General features: G+C 51.0%; 2 protein-coding genes across 4 annotated transcripts; both read right to left on the minus strand.

Annotated features, from left to right (window-relative positions):
* Positions 1–764: 764 nt before the first annotated feature.
* On the minus strand, positions 765–5,255 carry rnf168 (ring finger protein 168). Of its 3 annotated transcripts, none has more exons than XM_084675056.1 (7): positions 5,025–5,255; positions 3,558–3,961; positions 3,063–3,133; positions 2,733–2,903; positions 2,448–2,545; positions 2,244–2,310; positions 765–1,847 (listed from the first exon to the last, which is right to left on the minus strand). In XM_084675056.1, exons 2-7 carry the CDS (start codon positions 3,892–3,894, stop codon positions 1,104–1,106), a joined length of 1,488 nt encoding a protein of 495 aa, XP_084531182.1. In that variant the 5' UTR covers positions 3,895–3,961; positions 5,025–5,255; the 3' UTR covers positions 765–1,103. The 3 variants fall into 3 exon arrangements, with proteins under 3 accessions (XP_084531182.1, XP_084531181.1, XP_084531180.1); XM_084675055.1 differs by having other exon boundaries at positions 4,887–5,026; XM_084675054.1 differs by lacking the exon at positions 5,025–5,255 and adding an exon at positions 4,881–5,019.
* Positions 5,256–5,591: 336 nt separating this feature from the next.
* Positions 5,592–19,102, minus strand: ano7 (anoctamin 7). Its single transcript, XM_084674278.1, has 24 exons — positions 18,874–19,102; positions 17,350–17,473; positions 16,396–16,453; positions 15,539–15,687; positions 14,739–14,846; positions 14,236–14,372; positions 13,785–13,842; positions 13,393–13,503; positions 13,006–13,171; positions 12,517–12,607; positions 12,344–12,440; positions 12,019–12,162; positions 11,487–11,624; positions 10,996–11,094; positions 10,788–10,890; positions 9,909–10,020; positions 9,630–9,684; positions 9,233–9,330; positions 8,987–9,144; positions 8,242–8,447; positions 7,905–8,048; positions 7,730–7,816; positions 7,294–7,413; positions 5,592–6,636 (listed from the first exon to the last, which is right to left on the minus strand). The coding sequence occupies exons 2-24, from the start codon at positions 17,440–17,442 to the stop codon at positions 6,475–6,477; spliced, it is 2,694 nt and encodes an 897-aa protein (XP_084530404.1). The 5' UTR covers positions 17,443–17,473; positions 18,874–19,102; the 3' UTR covers positions 5,592–6,474.
* Between the last annotated feature and the right edge of the window lie 462 nt (positions 19,103–19,564).

Raw genomic sequence — 19,564 nt, forward strand, 5'->3', positions numbered from 1 at the left:
ATTAATCGGCTATAGGTCCTAGTTATATTCATCAACTGTGTAACTTCAAGCTACTAAATTAGCTACCTATTAACGGACTACAACTAGGCAGCTATTGCAACGGTTGTTCATATCTGTGATACAATTAGAAAGAATTCCTCTCAATTAGACTTAAGAAATACAACGGGCAGGACTGTAGCAGTTTCTAACTCGAAGCCGGTGACTTCCATAACGGATGTGAAAGAACTGCCCTGGAGTTGAGAACCCGTCTGAACAGCCCCGCTTCCCCCCATATGTTGATATTGACTTATTTTCTCACGGGTGTCTTTTTTAACACATCCATTCCTAAAATAGCCACACTGTGTCTGACTGTTTATTCTGAATCATCTGACGAGTCAACTCTTTTGGTGACCTGGCAGCGACAACACTTCGGCTAGTCACTGACCACAGCCCGTCACCACGGTGATGAAACCTCACGTGAATCTCAGGTCCAACTATTCCTGAAAAACCACAGCGAGTTTGCGTTTCCTGTTTAGGTCAATTTTTTTACCACCCATTTACGCCTCTGAAAAAATGCTACTTGGGATAGGAAACTTTGCAGTTGTTCTCACAAAACATAATCAGAAAGCAAAATGTGAAATGCGTCAGTCAGTATGTCGTTATTTCTGATTATCCCTTGTCTTCCACAGCTGGGGTTGAGACCTATTACATCATAGCCCTCAAACCAGCAGTGTCATTCCTCTGCCTACTTCCCATAAACAACAATCATGCAACACAAGCAAGAGTTGTGTTTGTGTCTAATTTTATTCCATAGTTAATACAGTATATGGGTCTAAATAATGGAGAAGAAAAAAAACTAAACAGTTTAATATGAACCAGATTTGATAACCATGGGTGTTGCTGCTCCCCTGAGCAGAGGTCTTTCCTCAGCACGTCCTGTGAGGTGAAGGCCTCATGGAAGTCCTCTCTACCCAGCACAAGGCAGGAGTTTCAAAAGGCACAAACGATACTAAGAGAGAAGGCCAACCTTCACCCCCCTCCCCGCTCTCCCCCCAGTCCAGGGGAGCTGAGGAGGACTGGAGGTGGAGAGGAAGGGTTAGTGCCAGTGTCAGGCTGAGGAGGACTCAGTGTCCTGGGGGGAACATGTCCGTGAGGGAGGCCTGCCTGCTCGCTCTACCCAGGGAGAGCAAGGGTGCAGCAGGGCTGGAGGGGCTGCCCTGCCCCCCCCCTCCTCCTCCTCCTCCTCCTCCTCCTCTCACCCTGGGGCTGGACAGTCTCCTCTCCGACGCGCCCCGTTTGGTTGCGCTGGCCGAGCGAGAGCGCCCTCTGGTGGTGCAGGGGAGAGTGGCGGCCACCGGCCCCGAGCTGGACAGAGCGCGGCTGGGCTTCTGTCGGAGCAGGTACTGGTCGCTGGAGCCCTTCCTGCGGTCGACAGCCTGGAGGGCCGCCTCCCGGTCCAGCTCCTTCTGCAGGGCCTGGGCCAGCCTGTGGTCCTCCTCATGCTGCCTGAACAGCACCTCCTCCCTCTGGGCCAGCTCCTGCAGCAGCGTGGCCTCCTCCGGGGCCCAGGAGGGCTCTCCACCCCCAGGGGGAGACCCTGCTGGGCATGGACGTTTGCTGAAAGCCTCCACCTCCCCCCCGGGACCCAGCTCCGAGCTCTTCCTCTTGGATACAGACACTCGCTTGGGGCTGGTGTGGGAGGGGCCTGTTGAGGGGTGGATGTGGGAGGAGTTTGTGCGTGGGGTGTGGCTAGTTGAAGGGTGGGTGGAGCCTTCTGCTGACGTTGTGGCGACGCACTGCATGCTGGGATGCTCCTGACAGAGGTCTGGTCGAGCCGTGGACTTCCCGTCTGGGCAGGAAACGTTCTCCTGGCACAAGACAGAAACACAGCAATGTTCTTCATGTTTATCCAACTATAATACATCTATTAAGAGTTAAGGCCATTGCACACGGAGTCCGAAATTCGTATCCGAAATGTTCGCACGTTAAAAAATAAATACGACCTCATGTTATGTCAATCGTGCTTACACACTGCCTTCGTAACTTTTGTCTGTCAAAAAAAAAAAGTCCATAGCCAGCATTTTGATAGGTGATGATTGGAAATTCAGAGCCAACGAATGTTGAGGCTGACGATTGCGAAAAAAAACGCATACAATTTTTTTTGACTCAAGTGTGCAATGGCCTTTAGGGTTAGGTTTATAAAGATGGATTAGGGTTAGAAAACGTGTTTTACTCATGTTAACATGGGAGAGACAGAGCCCCACCTTGTTGGCCGAGAGGCTGGAGCTGGTCTCTGGGTCGCTGAGGGGCCTCGGGAGGGGGCTTAAGAACCTAGGAGCAAAACAGAGACACAGTAACCACATGAACAAGAGTCCAGATGTTCTTGTTGCTGCTCCATGCCTGGGATGTGGTTACTTTAGGTGTGCCTGGTGTGAGGTGGTGTGACCGTCATCAGCGTTCACACTCACTTCTCTATATCTCCAGCGTTGGTGTGTGGTTTCCTCTTGGCCAGGGGAGTTTTATTCAAACGAGTGTTCCTCTGTGACTCTGAGATCGGGCTTTGATTCTGAGGAGGAGGAGGAGGGAGGAGGAGGGAGGGAGGGAGGGCATTAATTAACAACTATTTTCCCAAATAGCCGTATCCTTTCCCACAAGACCTCGAGAGGAAAGGGAAGGTACCAAACGATGACCACATCCCTTGATATCAACTACTTTCCTCTTCTCACCCTGGACAGCATGTGGCTCCTACTCACCAGCTCCTCACTGAGCGTCCAGGCCAGCCTCTCATCATCCTCCAGCTGCCTGTGATCCTGCCTCCTGCTCTCCTCCGCCAGGCGGCCCTCCTCCTCCGCCAGGAGGCGCTGGATGTACTCCTCACTGGCCCTCCTCTCCGCCTCCTCCAGAGCCCGCTTCTCCTCCGCCAGCTGGAGGAGGGGCAGGAGGGTACGGCAGACGGGTGGAGGAGGAGGAGGAGGGGGGGGGGGAGGGAAAAGAGAGGAGGAGAAACATGGTTTACTGACACTGATTTGGTTTCATAGTCTAAACATATGGTGCAGCTAAACGTATCTGCAGAGAGCCCTCACCTTGCTGATCTGATCCTCGTACTCCTGCCTCACCTCTCCTGGCAGACACACCTGCGGCCTGAAGAGCGATACTGCAGACGCACACACACGCACAGGTCAGCACCGCTCATCATCCAGTGATACACACAGACTTGAGGCCAGTTCACACTATCAACCTTCTGCTGTTGGCTGTTGGGTTTGGAATGTCTTGAAAGATAACTGTCATTTTCAAACTGCCCCACGAACGCCGACAGGCAAAGTTGTACTGTTAGAGGGGCTGTTACATTAAACATTATTGTTGTCATGATTTTCTTCACTGCATTACAGGCATCAACAGGCAAAAGACCATGTTTAAAATGATCCAGACTCTACAATTAGGGGGCCCACAAGGGGCTCCAAGCTTGCTGTCCACTGTACCCCTCCCCCAGAAACGCCCCTGACACTAACCCCCACAGACGACAGCAGCGCTAAACACTGATGTTCCTTGATGATAACAGTGACAGAAGACACACTCACTTTCCTCCTCGTCCACCTCCAGGCCTCGCAGTCGGCGCTGGCACTGCGCGGGGAAGGCCGCCTGCACCCGGAGCCACAGCTCGCTGTTCACCAGTGTCTTGTTGCGGCCGTTGTGCCGCGCCCAGGTCGACACTCGCTTGCGGCACATCGGGCAGCACATGTTCGACTTATCCACTGTTTCCAGAAAGCAAGGCTTGCAGAACGTGTGGCTACACGGTAACGTGACCGGTTCGAGGAAGATCTCCAGACAGACGGGACAGAGGCAGTCCGCTCGGGACAAGCCCCCGGTAGACCCTGCGTGGGAAGCAGAGACCTCCATCTCGGATACCGGCGGCATAGCTTCGCCTTCTCCAGTTATGACAGCTTTCACGTCCAGCGTTTCAGTCGCTTTTCGATTGAAGAAACTACCCTCAAGGCACATAACCAAGATGGCAAATTAAAAGGGAAACATTGAGGATACTTTTAAGCAGTGGTGGTTCTAGACTAACTTTACTGGGGGGGCCAAGGGGGGGGGGGGGCAGTGTTTAATCAGAGGGTCACATTAAAAACAGAAACAAATGATATTTAAACATTAAATACTTAAATTTGCTTTACATTAAAATCATACTAAATGCTCTGGCTCTCCCTCTTCCAGCTCCTCAGCTCTCTCAATACCTTGATATGTTTCTCTAACTTCTTTATTTACTGTTCATGATGACTACTAGAAGAAAAACTTTTTTTTAAACAAGTGTGCCACAGGGGGGCCAGGGACATTTTTACAGGGACACTGTAAAAGTTAGCTGCTGCCAGAACTGTGGGTCAATAAGGCCCGACATAAGATTAATATCTAGCTCTCTACTAAAAACCACAACATGATATATGAAGTTAGCTGGTTTAGTGACTGGCAGCTCGATGGTTTAGTTAACCAACTGTACAGTTAGTTTAGACTACCATCCTTTAAACGAACTAATGCTAGCAAGTGCAGTTTTCTCATTTTAGCTTGTGGTAGCTAGCTAGTCTTTTCTCCATACAGGCAAATACTCCGACAACAGAAAAACGGATTCATCAGTTGCATTTTATCATAGTAATTAGCTAGTTACATTATGCTAACAAGCTACTACGTTCGCTGGAGCTTATGTAGCTAGAGCTATCTAGTTAGCACAAGCCTTTTTACAACAAAAAAACTCGTTGTCTAATGGTCAGCTAGCTAGCTCTAGCTAGACCGTATCACAGCAGTGGCATAGCTAGACTAGCTAGGTACAGTATTCATCCCCCACGTTTTGTATGAAATTACGCCTACAAACTACGGTGGGCCAAGATATACAATTACTTAGTTGTTCTTACACATACTAGAAACTCCAGACAGCACGATTCCATTAAATCCTGTCGGTGCATCCACCAAGCTAGTCCAGCTGCTTTTTAAACAGCAGGTCTTGCGAAACCAATGGCTGCTAGCGCGCCAGAAAGTTGCTCTGGGAGCGCGTTTACCTCAGCCAGGAAGCTTTCACCAATCCGGGGTAGACGCTACGAAAGTTGTGGATTAATGAAAATTAATAACGTGGCAGCCCCCATCTATTTTTTTGTCATGGTTCGCATACAAACTAAAATATTTGTTGGACTAATCTAATTACGTTTGGAAAACGTAGGCTAATATAGTTTATATTGTGTGAAATACAATGGGCCTAATTCACAGACGGAGCGTGGGCATAATTCACAGACGGAGCGTAGGCATAATTCACAGACGGAGCGTAGGCCTACGCCCAAATCCCTGTTTGTTTTACGAACAAACCCCGGGATTTAGCGGTAAACTATTTCCTCACATGAATTAGCGGTTTACCTGAATGTGAAGGCTAAACAGAATTTAGGCACCTTTATCAATTTTCTCGAGTGGGGTACTTCATCATGAATGGAGTATTTATTGACGTAAACTATTTTGTTTCAGGACAAAACGTGAAAATCTTGTATTACACACGCTTTATGTTTATGCATCTGACCAAAAAAACATTGACTGCAATATGACAGAACCAAATGTGCAGGAATAAACATATATTCAGGTTTCGTGACAGGTTTTATTTTGTAAAATATTTTCATCTGGACGCCCATTCCTGCAACACAATATAGTTGCAAATACATTTACACATTGTAACAAGAAGGTGGCGCTCCGGTACAATGTTGTTAGTCTCTAAAATATATGTGACGTTATGTCCTTTGAAATAACATTGGAAAATCCACTCGTGGAGGTATTAAAATATCCTCAGTATTTCAACCCTGATATCTGAAACAGTCAGATTTGTGTCTTCATAGATAATAATAATTACAACATCTGTATGAAACTATTTAATAAACTAAAAGCTACAGCTTAAAAACTGAGCTTTAACCAAATGCAGTCTGGTTCACAGCCTCTGAGAAAGGAAACAATGCTTTAACATCAAGATTCAAAGGAACGTGCAGGAGGGCATCTGAACCTGATCTGCAGTCAAATACTCCAACCACTGAGCTGTACCCATCCCAGTAAAATGCCTCAATCTAAATCACTGAGAAAATATCCAAGAAATAATCCTGAAGGTTAATTGTCAGTAAAATCAGGGATGACACATCCTCTCAAAGAACAGTACTGTGCAAGTCTTAGACAACGTATATTGTCTTAAATATACATTTTTGTTTTCTATATTTGTGCAGCAGTATACAGTAAAGTGCAATGTTGAGAACATTTTGGTTTAGTCTTTTAATTTCATTATTTCTCAAAGCATTTTTGTTTCAAAGTTGTTCTTTGTCCTTAAGACTTTGGCACAGTACTGTATTTCTGTGAAGACCGACACTAGAGGCAATGTCACTTTTTAAAAAGGGCTCTCATGACACTCCCAATTGACCGCAGGCTCTGACCCCAGGCTCTGACCCCAGGCTCTGACCCCAGGCTGTGACCCCTGGGAGGTCAAGGTCAGACGTGGGGTTTCTCCAGGTCTTCTGGGATGGGGCCTAGGAGGGTCGGGGGGGAGCTGCGGTCTGGAAGTGGAAACCCAGACACGTTGAAACGGCGCCGGAGCTCAGAGCTCAGCTTAGACTTCCCCTTCTCGTCCGGAAACACCGACTGGTTCAGAGACTGTACAACACAACAGGAAGGGGAGGAACAACACAACAGGAAGGGGAGGGACAACACAACAGGAAGGGGAGGGACAACACAACAGGAAGGGGAGGGGCAACACAACAGGAAGGGGAGGGGCAACACAACAGGAAGGGGAGGGACAACACAACAGGAAGGGGAGGGACAACACAACAGGAAGGGGAGGGAAACATGGAGAGATGAGTCAGTGGCAGTTCTAGGGGTCAGCTGGGGGGAGGGGCAGTGCCCCTGTGGAAACAAGCTTGGACCCCCCAGGGGCCCCCTTAACTGTAGAGTCTGAATCATTCTCAGCGCCCCACAGCCTGATGCTAAATGAACAAAGGTGTAAATAGTGAACGTGTGTCCAGTGTGCTGGTCTGACCTGGTTCATAGTGAACGTGTGTCCAGTGTGCTGGTCTGACCTGGTTCATAGTGAACGTGTGTCCAGTGTGCTGGTCTGACCTGGTTCATAGTGAACGTGTGTCCAGTGTGCTGGTCTGACCTGGTTCATAGTGAACGTGTGTCCAGTGTGCTGGTCTGACCTGGTTCATAGTGAACGTGTGTCCAGTGTGCTGGTCTGACCTGGTTCATAGTGAACGTGTGTCCAGTGTGCTGACCTGGTTCATAGTGAACGTGTGTCCAGTGTGCTGGTCTGACCTGGTTCTCTGCCAGGGCTTCCTTGGCCATGTAGTGCTCCCTCTTGATCTTCACCTCCACATCCTCAGGGATGTCTGGCACCATGATGTCAATCAGATGACCGATGAAGAACACAATGTGCTGAAGCAGGGTGGAGGGAGGGGGGGGGAGAGGAGAGAGGGGAGGGGAAGGGAAGGAGAGAGGGGGAGGGGAAGGGAAGGAGAGAGGGAGAGAGAGGGGAGGGAGGGGAGAGAGGGGAGGGGAAGGAGGGGGAGAGGAAGGAGGAAAGGCCACGTGAAGATCAACAGAGACCGTGTCAGGGAACTGTTCAAAGTGACACTGTGGTGAGTAACAGTCTGACACCTCTCTCTCTCACACGCACACAGTCTCCTAACCCATTGGGATTGAAAAACAACACACACATAATCATGGTGACTCCCAGCTCTGTGAAACTTACCTCAAATATAATAACAAAGCCCAGCCGTATGGCCAGAAGATGGAAGTATTCCGGGAGGAAACCACCATGTTTGTCTCGATATCCCCGGTACCTATGAGAATGTATGATGTGGTCATTAAGCACACACTGTTCTCCAAGGTGACCTACAGTACAGCCCCCCCCCCCCCCCACCCAGGTACCTGCACTGCATGTCGCCGCTGGTCAGGTTTCCGGCGGAGGTTGCCAGGGTGAAGTTGACGAAGCCATGCAGGCTTCCATGGTTGTTATAGCGATAGTAGAGTCGGGGCAGGAAGTCAGAGGTGAAGGCTATCAGGAAGGCCTGGGGGGGGGGGGAGAGAAGGGGAGGGTGTGTGTGCTGGATTACACTGCAAATGATACTCTGTGTCATTCTCTGTCTAACACTAACACATTGATACACACAAACACACTGATACCCCCACCCACCCACCCACCCACCCACACCCACACACACTCACACACACACACACACACATCCAGGTGAGTGTTCTCACGTTAGTAATGACAGCCAGGTGCGTGATGACCTGCAGGATGTTCAGCCACACCCCGATGTCCTGCGCTCGCTCTGCCACGGGCCTCCGGTACTCACACACAAACTTCTGTGCGTCCAGACGCACCTCCACCCAGTTGTTGATGAGGGCGAAGAGCGGGGCGAGCGGACAGGCCGCCACGAAGATGGTGATGAAGCCAAACTGGATCACTGCAGAGACGCACACACAGGAAACTACAAGTTCACAAAACTCACCAAACTTCTCCATCACTCAAATTTTTATTATATTTTCTCTTTTTTAAAGCTGAGTCGCTGTCACCTCCCTCCCTCCCCTCCCTCCCTCCCTCCCCCCCTGCCTCCCCCTCCCTCCCTCCCTCCCCCCCTCCCCCCCTGCCTCCCCTCCCTCCCTCCCCCCCTGCCTCCCTCCCTCCCTCCCTCCCTCCCTCCCCTCCCTCCCCTCCCTCCCTCCCTCCCTCCCTCCCTCCCTCCCTCCCTCCCTCCCTCCCCTCCCTCCCTCCCTCCCTCCCTGCCTGCCTGCCTGCCTGCCTGCCTGCCTGCCTACCTGCCTGCCTGCCTGCCTGCCTGCCTCCCTCCCTCCCTCCCTCCCTCCCTCCCTCCCTCCCTCCCTGCCTGCCTGCCTGCCTGCCTCCCTCCCTCCCTCCCTCCCTCCCTCCCTCCCTCCCTCCCTCCCTCCCTCCCTGCCCCTCCCTCCCTCCCTCCCTCCCTCCCTCCCTCCCCCAGTGTCTCACCCATCTCCAGGTACTCGTCGAGAAGCCCCTCACACAGCAGCAGCTGGTTGTCAGACTCCCAGGGGGGGAGACCCTGCTCCTCCCCTGCCTCCCCCCCCTCCCCCCGGCCTGACGGCTGGGATCCCAAGCTCCTCTTCTGCCACCATGCTTTCAGCTTCCTGCCAGGAGGCCAGGGGAGACAGGGTTAACCGGAGACCTGGTTAGCTCGTTTCCTAAAGGCCTCTCCACTGTGAGGATGATACTCACGGGCTGATGAACTCCTGGATGTTGTTGATGACCTGCTTGCCCACCATGATGACCAGCAGCTCCTGAGCCAGCTCGATGAGACAGCCACCAGACCCACACTGGAAACACACACAGACACACACACACACACAGACACACACAGACACACACACAGACACACTATAAGTGCCTGAGCAAACACTAACCACACAGGCTGAACCAGCATGGTAGTTTGGGGAAGTATGTTATCACTCATGTAAGATGTTATGTGTATAGCCCTTTTTACAAGCAATGTCGCAGAGGGCTTCACATACGCCCACAGAACTGCCCCTCAACCAACCTAAACCCTCAAGGAAGACAAGGAAAACTCCCAGGAGGTTAGAAAACAATGGAATAAACCTTACGAGGGGAAACTCACATTCTCATTGCGTATTCCAAAGAGAGTGAAGTAATTCCCTGGGTAGCCAACAAACCTGTCAGACAGAATCTACATTTACTCATTCAGCCAATGATTCTACCCCAAGAGATGAACAAAGGTGCGTGTGGTTCGTGAGGCAGATCAGCACGATTAAAACAACGATGTTAAAAAGTATTTAGTTTTTACGATCCACTGCTCATAAGAGGATGTTTGAATCATAGACACTGATTATACAGTAGTATACAGAGTTTCACACCTCACACCTGTTGACATACTGACCTGCCCTTGAAAAACGCAATGTAGACAGGAGAGGAGTAAAAGTTTACAAATTGGAAGACAAAGACCTTGAGAATGAACATGTCCTCGTATTTGGTCTGTGTGCGGTGCATCTCTGGGGGAGGAATTCACAACGAGAAAACAGGATGAGATGGAGGGAGAGAGAGATAGGAGAGATAGGAAGGGAGGGAGACAGGAGAGAGAGATAGGGAGAGAGATAAGGAGGGAGAGATAGGAAGGGAAGGGAAGTGAGGGAAATAGGGAAGGAGAGATAGGAAGGGAGGGAGATAGGGAGGGACGGGAAGGGAAGTGAGGGAGAGAGGGAAGGAGAGAGAGAGAGGGAGGGAGGGAGACAGGAGAAAGAGAGAGGGAGGGAGATAAGGAGGGAGAGATAGGAAGGGAAGGGAAGTGAGGGAAATAGGGAAGGAGAGATAGGAAGGGAGGGAGATAGGGAGGGAAGGGAAGTGAGGGAGAGAGGGAAGGAGAGAGAGAGAGGGAGGGAGGGAGATAAGGAGGGAGAGATAGGGAGGGAGATAGGGAGGAAGGGAAGTGAGGGAGAGAAGGAAGGAGAGATAGGAAGGGAGGGAGATATGGAGAGAAATGAGGGAGGGAAGGAGGGAAGTGAGGGAGGGAGACAGGAGAGAGAGAGAGGGAGGGAGGGAGATAGGGAGGGAGGAAAGTGAGGGAGATAGGGAGGGAGATAAGGAGGGAAAGATAGGGAGGGAGGGAGATGGGGAGGAAGGGAAGTGAGGGAGAGAGGGAAGTGAGGGAGGGAGACAGGAGAGAGAGAGAGAGAGGAAGGGAGATAGGGAGGGAGGGAGGGGGATAGGGAGGGAGTGAGCAGGGAGTGAGAGAAAGAGAGAGAAAGAAAGAGAAACTCACCCCAGCGTGTCAGGATTTGGGCCAGGGACTTGTACACATGCGACAGCAACAGGATGACAAGAAGGTTCAACACAGACCCTGTGAGACTGGCTATTCTCCCAGCCTATCAGAGGAAGGGAGGGGGAGGGGGGCGAAGGAGGTCAACCAATCAGGATTGTTGATCCTGGTGTACGTTGATGATTTCTGATGTGTGCAGAACGAGACTCACAGAGAAAATGAAGAAGGTGCTCTGGGACTTGTGGATGAAGATGCTCACAATCGTCCGGTACAGGATGATGGCTAAGAGGAACATCAGAACCACAACCACCTGGCAGAAAGGTCAAAGGTCAAAACAGATGACTTCCTGTTTAACGTCAAAGCCAGTGTCAGTGTCAAAAGACAGAGCGACAGAGAGAGACAGAAGGAGAGAGAGAGAAAGAGAGGGAGAGAGAGAAAGAGGGAGAGAGAGAAAGAGGGAGAGAGAGAGGGAGAGAAAGAGGGAGAGAGAGAAAGAGGGATAGAGAGAGAAAGAGGGATAGAGAGAGAAAGAGGGATAGAGAGAGAAAGAGGGATAGAGAGAGAAAGAGGGATAGAGAGAGAAAGAGGGAGAGAGAGAGAAAGAGGGAGAGAGAAAGAGAGGGAGAGAGAGAAAGACGGAGAAAGACACAGAAAAGGAGAAAGCAGGAGAGATGGTTCGTCATGTATTCTGCACCCTCTCACCATCATGATGATGACCATGCAGCTGGTCAGGGTGCGGCTGAACCTCCGTGACTCTGGGAAATACGGCTCCTCTGCCCCCGTTACCGGGTTCCTCGTTGTCATGGGAGCCATCGCCGCAAACTCTGGTCTCGGGCGCTCCTACAAACAGGAACACGTTAGTGACTTCCTGAACGACAAGCACATGTTAGCGACTTCCTGAAATGTTTATTTGTTATTCCTGGGAAGAGTACATTTACATTTAATCATTTAACAGACACTCTTATCCAGAACGACTTACAGTAATTACAGGGACATTCCCCTGAGTAGGGTGAAGTGCCTTGCCCAAGGACACAATGTTATTTGGCACGGCCAGAAATCAAACCGGCAACCTTCTGATTAATAGCCCAATTCCCTTCCCTAACCCCCACCAGATACATAGACCACATAGACCACCAGTCACATGACCCCCAGTCACATGACCACCCTCGTAGACCCCCAGTCACATGACCACCCTCGTAGACCCCCAGTCACATGACCACCCTCGTAGACGTGCCTCGATGTCCTCAAACTCGGAGCAGTCCCAGCGGTGTGCCAGCACGGCGCTGGAGCGTTTCCAGTGCTCCAGGAAGGTGACGGCCCAGAGGGACATGAAAACGCTGAAGAACACCGTCCCTCCGTTGTCGAACAGCAGGCCTGCCTGGGTGGGCAAGAGAGGCGGCCATGTTGGGAAGGTCAGACCTCGACCGGAGCACGTGAAAACAAAATTCTTATAAAAGAATCCCAAAGTCACATTTGTATGGGAGTGGGGGTGATTTAAACCTATGGCATCTTGGTGTGGACTGAGCTATATCCACCTCCTAAAGGGAGAACTCACTGACCTTGAAGGTGAAGCAGATGGTGGAGAGGTTCCAGGGAGAGCAGATGTTGCACAGAGGACACATGAGGTACCTGTCCTCGCTCTCACAGATCTCCTTCCTGCAGGGAGAGGGGGATCAGCAGGCCGTGTGACACACACATACACACAGATATAAACACAGGTGCCTCTACTTACGCTGGCACGTCGGTGACAGTGAGCCAGATCCCGAACAGGAAGACCAGAGAGCCCACCACTGCTGCAGGGAGCAGCCAGCCTGTGTAGAACCCTGGAGGAGGGAGGGAGGGAGGGAGGGAGGGAGGGAGGGAGGGAGGGAGGGAGGGAGGGAGGGAGGGAGGGAGGGAGGGAGGGAGAGAGAGAGAGAGAGAGAGAGAGAGAGAGAGAGAGAGAGAGAGAGAGAAAGAGAGAGAGGGGGACAGGGGGAGAGAGAGAGAGAGAGAGAGAGAGAGAGAGGGGAGAGAGAGGGGGGGTAGAGAGAGAGAGAGAGAGAGAGGGGGAGAGAGAGAGACAGAAGGGGGGGGAGAGAGAGGGGGGGGAGAGAGAGAGAGAGAGAGGAAGGGAGGGAGGGAGAACGTTGTAACCTTAAATCTGAGGTGGTACAAAGAGTACAAAGTCCAAAGCCCTAAGGAGCCAGGCTGAGACGTGTTCCTCCTGGTCCCTGCGTACCCAGCCAAGCGAAGTACAGGGCCACCTTCTCCCCATAGTACTCCCTGATGTGATCCAGGGGCTGGTACCTCCTCCAGCAGGCCCACCTGGCCCAGTACTGGTGCAGCACCTGCCTCAGGCTGAGGGCCTCCGGGTCCACTGGGGCCTGCGGCAGCTCATAGGGGCCCTACAGAGGCAGACAGCCGGCTGTGAGGTGGGTGGAGGTGGGTGGAGGTGGGTGGTGGGTGAAGGGATTGTGAAAAGAAGGCTGGTGGTTTTTCAAAAGTGAGTCTGTAACCGTTTTGGTTGATAGGTACATGTGTATGATTTATACTTTTGGAGTGTATTGGGGACATACAATGACATCTTGCAGGGTAAGGTGTGTGTGTGTGTGTGTGTGTGACTGACCTCATGCAGGGGGTACGCAGCAGAGAAGACCTTCTCACTGAGCAGTCTGGCGATCCCCACCTCTCCCCTCTTCACCACCCCATACGGCGTCCTCGCTAGGATCTCATACAGCTGGCAGGTCAGAGAAAGGTCAGAGAAAGGTCAGAGAAAGGTCAGAGAAAGGTCAGGCAGCCACAGCAGGCACTACAGTAGACAGGCTGGACAAAACACGTTATGGGGGAATCGAACAGGGAGTCGTTCTGTCGAAGCTGTAATGGTGGAGGATAACGATGACTCTAACTAGCTATAGAGGCAGTGACATCACTCTGATCCTTGTCACCGTGATTTTGGTGCCCTTTAGAGTGTAACCATGGGGACGTGTAGGTGTTAGAGAGCACTCCTACTAAACACACCACTTGATGTCTCTGGGTGGTCTTGAAGAAAGTGGTCTTGTCCTCGTGACCCAGGAACCTGAGGTTGGAGAACAGGGAAAGCATGCTTGTGAGGAAAACACCTCCACTGTTGTTAGAGAACCAAACACCTGCTGCTTGCTTAGATGCCACTCGCCTTAACCAACTCCTCTTGGACAAACACACACTTGAGTCAAGAGAGAATCCAGGACATATTTGCATTGCACCATCAAACAGGCGTGTCAGCTAGTATAGTATCAGCTATATTCTCAACTTGACATGAGTCACACACAAACACAAATAAAACAAACTGCTTATAGAGTCCTGAGTGGGGGTTGTGTGCAGGCCACATACAATAAACCTAGAGTGAGAGATTTGAATTGAATTGCCGTGGTCAAGCTTTTTCAGTTAGAGAGATGCAGAAACCTGATGCTTGTCTCGTGGATTCCTGTACCTCTCCAGCTTGTTGCTGCGAAACTGACATGTGTAGTAGTCAGAAGGGACGTTTGGAACCTTCTGGGCCATCAGGTTGGGGACAGACAGCCTCTCCAACACGCTCTCAGACCAGTTCTGGTTTGGTGCTGTGACCACCTGGCAACGGCACAAAAATAACCATTTGCATGATATCAGAGTTTAATTTAAAGAGACCGGCGCCTTGGTCGTAAAACGAGTGAATTTGCATCCCGTCTACTCCTTCTCTCATCCTTCTCAGTCTCCTCCTCTTCCTCCCCCTCTTCTCTATCTGGCTGCTTCCCCTCCTTCTCCCCCGCCTCTTTTATCTCCTCCACCTCATCCTCCTCTTACTGCTCCTCCTCCTCCACCTCATCCTCCTCTCACCTGTCCTCCTCCACCTCTCTCTCATCCTCTTACCTCTCCTCCTTCATCTCTCCTTCCCTCCCTCCCTACTCTCCTCCTCCACCTCCCCCCCTCCTCTCCCTGCAGTGAGATGAAGCTGACCTGTAGAGGAACTCTCAGACTAATCTCCTCGGCGTAGTAACACAGCACACTCCAGGGGGCGCTCAAGAGCACGTAGGAGATCTTCTTTTTCGGCTGAAAAACCTCTTTCTAAACAGACAGAAAAACAAGGTATGTCCAAGTTATTACTCCTAATGTCCAAACTACTACTGTCCAAATTACTCCTATGTAATAACAATAACAACATCAGTAAGAACCCAGAAGATATGTGTAGATCATTTTAAAATGATCTACAAATCAATTTCAAAATGATTTTAAAATTTGGTCAGGGATGAACAAGTACTGGATTAGAAGTTGTTTGTTGACCTAGCGGAAACATCACCTAGAAGACATGCTCCCAGAAGGCTTTGTACAGTATGACTCTGAACTTGGTTAAATATTGACACTGTGCTTCTCCAGGCACCTGGGCTTTTAAAGCGTGTCGTTTCATAGCTACATAGCCTACACTCACCTACAGATGGGCTGGCTGTGAGGCCAGCCTGCCCTCACCTACAGATGGGCTGGCTGTGAGGCCAGCCTGCCCTCACCTACAGATGGGCTGGCTGTGAGGCCAGCCTGCCCTCACCTACAGATGGGCTGGCTGTGAGGCCAGCCTGCCCTCACCTACAGATGGGCTGGCTGTGAGGCCAGCCTGCCCTCACCTACAGATGGGCTGGCTGTGAGGCCAGCCTACCCTGAACCAGGTGCATATGTACAGCCTAGCATACTATGTACCAGGCAGGTGTGTGGAGAAGACCGGGAGAAGCTAGCTGTGTGCCCATGTCAACTCTGGACCAGCTCACCGTCTCTTGAAGGATCCCTGTCGCCTGCAGCTCCGACAGGAAGTCCTCTCTCCACTTCCTGTGTGAGGTATGGGAGGCGGAGCTAAGCTTCTCTTCCTCCAGCTCTTCCTTCTGTTCGGACAGGCTCTCCTCCCAAACCAGGACAAAGTCTGGCGACACACAGAGACCACAGATCTCAAAATGGAAAACTCCCCCTACTTGTATACCTACACTAGAGCTGTTTGTTAAAATGAATCCATATTTGCACAGCCTGTGAGCTAATAATACAAGATGCAGAAGCTTCTCTCAGGCTAACTATATACAGTCTCTATCTGAGGGTGATCGCACAAGACAGGATGCTCTTTTCATCAGCTTTTTTTCATTTAAAAGACAAGTATTTAATTGGACAGTCGTTTTCAAAGACCGAAGATAAACCATCCAGTAGAAGAGCGGACCGTGGATATGTTACCCTCGTAATTCAGGATGGATTAAGGGCAAATCTATGCAGCTGTCAACCTTACCATGACATTTTTGGGGAAAAGTGGAAAATGGAAAGGGTTTTGTGCATGATAACAAACCACTTTTAACTGTTTAACTACTCAGATTTTTTTTTAAGGAAGATGTTGATTGTTTATCTATCAAAACGGAGGAGTGTATCCACACAAAAACAAAATGTTCCAGATGCTGATTGATGATAAACCATGAAAAGGTTTAACTGTATTCTACATGTTCTATTAGCCTGTGTCACAACAGGGCCTGAATGTCATCAAGTTGACAAGGCACTGTAGTTATGCTCTTGGACATGCTTGACACCATTTTTGTCTTTTTCTTTAAACGTTTCGAAGTCTAAACAATAACAATCAAGCTTCGATACTCACCAATGCGAGTCACTCCGTCGCTAAACACGTTTCTGTCCAGGGGGTCGAGCGGCGACATCTAGGAACACCGACAGAGATCAAGACATGTAACCTCACCCACAGCGCCGTCCGCTCCACACCTCCACCTTCCTCCCCCAGCCTCCACCTTCCTCCCCCAGCCTCCACCTTCCTACCCCAGCCTTCACCTTCCTCCCCCAGCCTCCACCTTCCTACCCCAGCCTCCACCTTCCTCCCCCAGCCTCCACCTTCCTCCCTCAGCCTCCACCTTCCTCCCCCAGCCTCCACCTTCCTACCCCAGCCTCCACCTTCCTCCCCCAGCCTCCACCTTCCTCCCCCAGCCTCCACCTTCCTACCCCAGCCTCCACCTTCCTCCACCTTCCTCCCCCAGCCTCCACCGTCCTCCCCCAGCCTCCACCTTCCTACCCCAGCCTCCACCTTCCTCCCCCAGCCTCCACCTTCCTACCCTGCCTCCACCTTCCTACCCCAGCCTCCACCTTCCTCCCCCAGCCTCCACCTTCCTCCCCCAGCCTCCACCTTCCTACCCCAGCCTCCACCTTCCTCCCCCAGCCTCCACCTTCCTACCCTGCCTCCACCTTCCTACCCCAGCCTCCACCTTCCTCCCCCAGCCTCCACCTTCCTACCCCAGCCTCCACCTTCCTCCCCCAGCCTCCACCTTCCTCCCCCAGCCTCCACCTTCCTCCCCCAGCCTCCGACTTCCTCCCCCAGCCTCTACAACAGGCTGGCACTCAATAGTTTGGTGTTTTATTTTACTTCACTCTTCTCTCAGTTAATTAACTTCCTGTCTTTGTGTTCAGAGTCACTGATTAGAGCAGCCGGATCACAACAGGAGGCTCACGCCCGAGAGGGTGTTGACGCGGCCCACGTCACCCCAACACCCCTGTACACCCAGGACCCCTCACCTCTCCCTCCATGCTGCCACCCAGGACCCCTCACCTCTCCCTCCATGCTGCCGTAGCTGGGCTCTGTCTGCCCCGTCATGGGGATGAGGTTGCTGCTGTCATCCCCCTCCTCCCCTCTCCTCTTCATGGTCGACGGACGTTCTCGGTTCCACAGGGATCTGCGGCACAGAAAGTTCTCCGTTGTCATCCTGATGTCAGTGCTACCTTGGGTTCAGGTTTCAAGTTTATTGGCCTGTTGGAACAGTTGCTGTGGAACAGGTGTGGTAAAGGTACATTTGAATTCTTTAGTCCTGCTCCTCTTGATAGTTTCTCTGTCCAAACCTAGAATACATCATCCAAACCTGTAATAAATAAATCCTAATCCTATTTGAACTACAATTCTTATCAACAATACATACATTCTAAATATGTAAACATAATTATCTGAACCCTTCACTCATACCCCTTCACCAATACCGGCTTCCACGGGGAAAACGTCCTCACGAAAAGCACGACTGATGAGAAACATCACCCTGATGATTAGTGTGTTAACCTGTTAGTAGATATTAAGTTAATCTGTGTTATGTGCTAGTTAGTGGGCTCATGCTTGCTTGGGGTCTGTGGGTGCTGCAGCTGTGCTTTCATCTTCTCACAGCATCACAACATTCAAATACCGGGAGTGGCTTCATCTGACTTCAATTACGCCCATAAGGGGGTCTCCTGTGGTCCTACTGCACTGCTACTGTACTGCCTCCTGAACAACATCCCACTGCAGGTTAGCCCCATTACCTTAGAACACCAGGGGAGGAGGATCTCAGGAAGTCCAGAGGATTCTAATTAGTCTGTTCAGGATTCATTTCAGTCCCCAGTCAGCACGTCTGCTATTTAGCAGGTGAGTGTGAGTGCATGCTTCTCATCAGCCTGTGGGTGGGAGCTACGCCCGCAGCAGAGTGCCCGAGCCAGGGTACTGTTACCCAGGGTAACAGTCCTGTCTGGGTTAAACACAGCAGCCTTTCTTACAGTTTAAGATTTGGGCTTTTATCAGCTTTTATTTTTGATTGAACAGTTTGGCGAGAGAGGCTGGGGGGGGGGGTGGGGGGGGATGCAGGAAACGGCCTCAGTCGGATTTGAAGCCAGGCTCCCTGCGTTTGGCATTAGCATTAAATGAGACGCTTATCTTCCATGTCCCTCTCCAGGGACTGTCCTGAACTGGCCTACAGCTACAGCCCAGGTGCTCATCCAGCAGGCTGAGTGTTGGCTTGTCTGCACCAGGTAGGCATGATCTGAATACCTGGGACTGGACAGTAAGGTCAGGCACCATCAATAAAACACCTGATCTGGAAGGACTGCAGATTGTTTGGGATCTCTTATCTTTCTGTAACCACAGCATGTAAGTTGCCCTTGCTAACGTTATGTTGAGCAAACGAATGACTGCTTGAGGAGATTAGTCAAGTTTAAGATACGTTCTGATGTTATATTAAACTGGCTAGGCTCCAGGACTGGAACAAAAATGCACCTTGCATCATCTGAGCACCAGGAAAACTTCAGAAAAAGTAGGAATAGAAAACAAGAAACAAACCCAATAATCTCCTCTTCTTTGTTGATCCTCGTCCTCTCTTCTTCCTGTTCCCAGCTCCCCTGGTTCCCTTCCTGAGCTCTTGTACAGGACCCCAAACCTTCAACCTTCAGTCCCAACTCTTAAGGATGGTTCAGAGACAGCAGAAGCTCTGACTTCTGATGCTGTTCCTCTCAGACAGGCTGTTCTGTGTGCTTCGTGTCCCTCCCTCTGCTGGGGCACCGGCTGCTAGGATGAGTGCAGGATACGTCTGTGGGGAGAGCACATCCTGCCGGGGCAGATAAAGCTGCAGGCTGGAGAGGGAGGCAGGGAGGGATCAGCGCCCGCCGGGGAAGGGAGGGAGTTTGTGCAGGAGGAAGGGCTCTGTTTGCTGAGAAGGTGGAGGACATGCAAGCGCACACACACACAGTGTACACACACACACAGTGTACACACACACACAGTGTACACACACACACACACAGTGTACACACACACACAGTGTACACACACACACAGTGTACACACACACACTTTGCCCCTCTACTGCCCCCCAGAGGTATAAGCTGCTTGCTTCACATCCTGTGGCTAAAAGGGCACATTATAGGCCTGCAGATGACTCATAGTTATACAGTCAGGTAGACAAAAAAGACCCGTATTATTATATATATATTCTTTATTTTAGTTTCCTGTTTACAGTCTTGTACTACAGCAG

The sequence above is a fragment of the Hypomesus nipponensis genome, chromosome 15 (genome assembly GCF_054491055.1).
Source record: "Hypomesus nipponensis isolate SF chromosome 15, ASM5449105v1, whole genome shotgun sequence".
NCBI lineage: Eukaryota > Metazoa > Chordata > Actinopteri > Osmeriformes > Osmeridae > Hypomesus > Hypomesus nipponensis.